Source organism: Gastrolobium bilobum, unplaced genomic scaffold (genome assembly GCF_033153095.1).
Source record: "Gastrolobium bilobum isolate Gb01-03AN ecotype WA unplaced genomic scaffold, APGP_CSIRO_Gbil_v1 utg70309, whole genome shotgun sequence".
NCBI classification, from domain to species: domain Eukaryota; kingdom Viridiplantae; phylum Streptophyta; class Magnoliopsida; order Fabales; family Fabaceae; genus Gastrolobium; species Gastrolobium bilobum.
Window position 1 is genome coordinate 61,750 of NW_026899421.1, and position 6,029 is coordinate 67,778.

General features: G+C 31.1%; 1 protein-coding gene across 1 annotated transcript; it reads right to left on the bottom strand.

The window, feature by feature from the left end:
- Nucleotides 1–1,479: 1,479 nt before the first annotated feature.
- Nucleotides 1,480–5,681, bottom strand: LOC133290399 (GDSL esterase/lipase WDL1-like). Its single transcript, XM_061488471.1, has 6 exons — nucleotides 5,574–5,681; nucleotides 3,592–3,669; nucleotides 3,144–3,284; nucleotides 2,930–3,003; nucleotides 1,790–1,948; nucleotides 1,480–1,699 (listed from the first exon to the last, which is right to left on the bottom strand). Exons 1-6 carry the CDS (start codon nucleotides 5,679–5,681, stop codon nucleotides 1,480–1,482), a joined length of 780 nt encoding a protein of 259 aa, XP_061344455.1.
- Between the last annotated feature and the right edge of the window lie 348 nt (nucleotides 5,682–6,029).

A 6,029-nucleotide genomic window follows, 5' to 3' on the forward strand; every position in this document is an offset into this window, starting at 1 on the left:
TCATTTCTTTATAGGCTTGCGAGTTTGGCGGGGAAAGAAAAGAAAGTGATCTAATAAATTATAACTATTAGATTGACGATAATTAACGGTGATTAGTTTAGTAATAAGAGTTGTAAATTTTTTTAATAATAAGTATAACATCTCCGTTGTTTTTATATGTAGACAAGTCTTGTTTGTTATCATTTTCATTATTTACTTATTGACTTGCGTTATAACAAATTCCGATCATGATTATATGTTTTAACAAGTATAGATAAAAGGTTAATTTCTGATTCCCCTCCTCCAGTTCGATTGATAGAGTCTATTTGATTATCATTAGTGAGCTGACACTTCTTTTTGTATTAGCAAGATTTAAATTTTAAATTATTTAGAAAATTTATAGGTTAGTGAATCTAGAATTTGTTCATTATCCCACAAGCATGATTACTAAATTTTGATTTCTAAATGCATTACGAAAAAAATTAAACTTATCAAACTAATTAAAAAAATGTTTAAAATTAATCCTTGCACTGATCATACACCCAACTCCACCGTTGATTATGCAACAACAGTCAAGGCAAATCATGCTTGAACATTGAAGGAGAACTATATATATATATTGATTTTAATTTTTATGTTTGTGGTAATATTTTGAAGAAGAACTTCTAATATAAATTTATATATGGTTTAATTTTTATATATGTACAAGTTGTGTAAATAAATAAAAAAAAATATGTTTAATTCATCTAATTAACATGTTGAATTACATTTTTTATGACATGAAAAATCTGTTTATTCTATGTCCTTTTTCATTTGAGAAATAATATTAAATGATTAATGGTTGTTATCATTAATTAATTACTCCTCAAGCCAATACATATATAATATAATATAGATAGAGAGATACAAGAATGAAAAATGATTTGACATTATAAGAAAGAAAATTGCTGAACATATTTATTTGATAGGAAAGCAAAAAAATCACAAGTTTACAAATCACAAATCATATTTATTTGACATTATATGTTGACCTTGTCAAGAAGAGTGACCATTTTGCTACACTTGACAAAAAATTTTACCAGACTGACACGTCAACAGTAAATTTTGTCAAAATGCCACGCTGCATCCTTAGCCGTCGTTGAATTCAACAACGGCTAAGGATGCAGCGTGGCATTTTGGCAAAATTTACTGTTGGCGTGGCAGTCTGGTAAATTTTTTTGCCAAGTGTGGCAAAATGGTCACTCTTCCACCTTGTCATACTCTTTCTTTTTCGACATAAATTATAGCTATACAACCATAAGATGGTGAAACCTACTGAGCAACTGGCTCAATCAAAGTACAAATATAAGTCACAATCACAAGTTCACAATTTATCTCCTATCTATTATATATTGATCACGTATGAACTAAGAATAACATATATCTATAGGCACAGTACTAAAAGCCTGCTATATTTTATGGCTATATAATATGTTGCCCAAGAATTCTATGAATTGGTGGTTAATTGTATTCCCATTCAATACTTTCTGGGAAGGGAAAGTTTGAGAGATTAAAAGTGGTGTTTCCATCAGGGCCAACTGGATCATATGGTGAATCTTCTCCAAATTCAGCTGGCATTGACTTCCAGTGTAGACTAGGTTCCCACTCTGCTTCTTTGAGGATCTTCAATATCTCTTTTACCACTATCTTGCTTCCCTCATATGACAGATGAATTCCATCTCTAAGGAATAACCAAACCACCAAAATCAAATGAAAGGAAATGCATATTTGAACCTTTTCAATTCAGGGAAATATATGAGAGTATACTTACATGAAGGAAACATCTCTCCAGTTATCCATTTTCTGGATTGCAGACCAAAGATCAATGGCCTTGATATTCATTTCACGGCACAGCTCCAAACATGCTTCTGAATATATTCGACAGGATTCATTTGTCCTCAATGGCTGCCCCTGTGAATTACTGGTTTGACTCCAACAATTTTTTCATCAGAGTCTAAGATTGAATGTAAATTCCAAAAATAAAAAAATCAGGAAATAAGAATGTCAAAGGGTCTTGTCAAGCAACCAGATATCCGCTAAACTTATCATATACCAGTATAATAGATTCAAGTCTCGTAGGTTTTAAGCTGAGTATTTAAATTCTTACATATCAACCATTACTCAAACTTGAGCTGAAGTTTTAAGGACAATATTGTTGGGTACATATAGCTTGTAATTCGCATGTTGACGAGGGCTCCGGGGTCTATATAGGCGCGGTATTGTTGTAGGTCTTTAATTTATTATAATTATATTTTTCTTAGTAGTTTGGACTTGGACCCATGAATAACTATTATTAGGGTTTTCTAAATTTTATTTATATTCTTTTTAAACTGAGTGACTTGTAACGAGTGACGATGAGATGAATATAATACAGACAAGCTGGACATAGATTACATTGAGTGAATCATAGATTACATTGAGTGAATCAGGATAAATTACCATGTCAAATCTATCTTACCTGTTCTTTTTTGTTTTTCAATTTATGTCAATTTCGAATAAATGTCACATAAACATTTGGCTATAGGTTTCATTTATGTATAAAAAACTTAGGAGAGACGAGTTATTAGGAAAGAGGTTGTTTGCGGTATGGGAAAAATATATGTTATTTTAAAGAATGTAAAGTTGTATTATTTTAAGTGAAAGAAAGAGATAGATCATGAAGAAGAGAGAGTGAACAAAAAAAAGTAAAGGTGTGAGTCTCATCTCTTTGTGAGAGTGAGATAACATAAGTTGTGTCATTTCAAAAGACAAACACTTTTTTTCTTTCATAATATACTAAATAAGTAACTGTGTTATTATGTAATTATAGTCTAGATAGAAGTGTAGGCATGAGGCATCATTAGTATGAATCTACCTACCTTTCTGGGAAATTATAATAATTATCAAATAGCAAACCAATTCCATTCCTCACCTGTTATCATGGATTTGTGCCTCATTGATGGGAGGAGTACTGAGAAATATAATGCGAATGCTTTCTGAAAGGCTCTGGCAATCATTAGGATTGTGTCAAACTTAGCAGTCATAAATATAAGGTAAAAAAATGAAGGATGGAGGATTTCTTTCATATAATAATAATAATAATAATAATTAACACAGGAATGTGGTACTCTAGCGTGGAAATTTACCTTCAAATGGATAGCAATCTTCCTCATATTTTCGATGTATTCTTGGATAGGTACATGAGAACCAAGGCCATTTGGATTTGCAATAATAGAATCATTACCACCAAAGTACACAATCACCAATGATGGTTGTTCAGTGTTATTCTGAGTTAATTAAAGAAGATGACAGTGCAAAAGGGTTTATTCCATATTTGTTAGTCCCAGCAAGAATCAAAGTAAATCACAAGGTGCAGAGCTAAATGTAAGAGATGAAAAAAACAAAAAAAACTTGATAATTAAGTTCATTATAGCACGTTTAATAATGTGAAATTCAGTATGATATTCCTAATATGTCAATGATAACTTCTAAAGGAAGTTCAAGATATCATTCGCAAGACTCTTCAAGCTAATAAGTAACAAAAATCTGATTCAACAGAGAAAATTAACGTTCAGATGAGATGCTCCACCATACCTCAGGAAATATTTTATCCAGAACCTGTAGAGCACGCCTTGAATTCCAAGCAGCGTATCCTCGCAAAATTATATCCGCCTATACGTCATGTCAATGTAGGGTAAGTTATAGTCATTGACCATTGCATTATTACTCCCGAAAAGGCATTCATAAATATAAATACACTCCAATATTTTTTTTCACATTTATTGAACTTGTCAGAGTTAGGAATAAGCAATGACATGAACCAAGACTCTCAAAAGTTATCATGTTGGTCTCATAAAAGCAATAAAGATGAAGATGTCTTGCATTGAGATATGACCCATTATTTATAAAATGGACAAGATTATCTGAAAAAGGATTTTTTCATGTGAAAAAATGATCATATGATCATGTTATTTGATCACAATTACTCATTTAAAAAATTATACATCAACGAATGACTGTGATCAAATAACATGATCACATGACCACTTTTTCATATGAAAATATCATTTCCCAGATTTTCTCTAAGTGAGGGAAATGAGATGCCATAATTGTTTTCAGGCTTGTGGATCCCACATGGTGTGAGGTTGCATGACTTCCAATGTTGAGGGTCACGTGTGTGGGGATGCATGAAGGGAACATGCATGTGTGATGAGATGCTAAGGATCATACGTGTTCTTGGCCTTATCGGACGATTAATTGAGACGGCCAATCAAGACCATCCAAAGGGTCACTATATACGATAATCAAACATCTTAAAAAGAAAGGCTTGGATTATTAATCCATAGTCCACCGAGGTGAATAATTAGCAATTTTTTTTTCAACAGTGAAGTTTTAAATTTTCAAGTATAATATTATTATCATACAAAAAAGAAATAAAAAAATTCTTAAGAGAATACTATATATTGCTGACATATAATTTAATTAGTGACATGTTTTTTATTTACCACGTAAGTTTTTTTTTTCCCCCTTTGACTAAAAATTATTCAGATCCTTGGTCATATAAATGAAAAATATGAATACCTAAAATAGTTTGAGGAAAAAAGTTAAGGTTTCCAAACAATATTATACAACAATGAGATGTTACTCTAATGCAATGCGTGGCCTTGGGTTGAAAGAAGAGAAGGAATGAAGAGTGCTTGTAGGATCACCATTTCCTCAAAAGGTCATCAATATATATAGTGGATATTGCTTAACTATTTAGGTTTATCTTCCATTTTAAGATTTCTTCCACGCGAAAACAAGCTGTAAGATTTTGCATATCTCTTAATATATTTCTGAATCATTAGTATATAATTGAGGATCAATTACATTGCGTGCACTCTTGTCCTTTGTAGACTAAACGTCCCTAACCCGTTATATTTATTCTTTAAAAGTCAAACAACATGGTAATAAAATAAATGTTACAATTGGGTCGTCCACAAATATAAGTAGAAAAACTAAATTTCTTTGAAGCATGTGAGTATGGGAAATTATGACAGAATACAGCAATTTCATCCAAGCAACGGGTGGATCGTCGTTCACAAATTTCGCATTCTTAAAATTCCTAACTCCGTAGAACTATGTTATTTATATATCACAATCTCTAACATATCTATACACCTTCATTGTATGCTAAAAAGGAGAGATAAACGAGCAACATGAGTTTCCATCTCTCCAATTCTAAAGAATAATTATAACCTAAAAGCTTAATACGAAGGTTCATCAATGATTTTTTTATTATATTTCTTTAACATATGTAATAGTGTTTTGGCTTGAAATGTAAATATCACATAGGTTTTTTTTTTTTCCTTTTTACGTTGATTTAATTTTATTAAAAAGTAGAGGGCACATTAAAATCGAACTTATGATTATGTGGTCACCCGAAGCTCTAATATCATAATAAAGAATTATCTCATCTAAAATCAACTTTTTTAGTATACTTCTCTTACAATTAATGAAGATTGATGTAAGATATTATAATGTATATGAATAACATTAATAAACTCGTGAAGGTTTTAAGAGGATGAAGAAAGTACCTTGCGAGCATACAAGTGAGAAAGAATAGCACCCCAACCTTCATAATAACTGTATTGAACAATGGAAGAACCAAACAACACAAATTGAGGCCTCGTTGGTCCTATCATCTCTCTCTTTATCAAGCACAAACATATGAAAACTGGGACAATGGGGCTGAAAATTTATAGAGGGTTTTCAGATGTTTTTCTTATTTTACAAGTAAGACGTTTCTCATCGAAAGCCGCAACCTTATTAATTTAGTTGTTGTTTGTTAGAAAAACTATCATGTGCATGGTTGTTAATAATAATTTAAAAGAAGTAACAAAAACTGTCAATGCACTTAAAGACTATCCCCTAAAAAAAAACATAATACGTGTATAATATTCTTAGTACTCCTAGAGGCAGAATTATACAATTTTGATAGGGTAGTTAAAACATCATTAATAAAGATATTAAGTACTAGATTTTTTTGAATA

Bases quoted from the DNA above. Each gene is read 5' to 3' on its own strand.
- LOC133290399 (XM_061488471.1), bottom strand. From the start codon at position 5,681: ATGATAGGACCAACGAGGCCTCAATTTGTGTTGTTTGGTTCTTCCATT. The intron at 3,670-5,573 runs GTACTTTCTTCA...CATGACGTATAG, and splicing joins CTCACTTGTATGCTCGCAAG to GCGGATATAATTTTGCGAGG. The intron at 1,700-1,789 runs GTAAGTATACTC...GTTATTCCTTAG, and splicing joins TGGAGAGATGTTTCCTTCAT to AGATGGAATTCATCTGTCAT.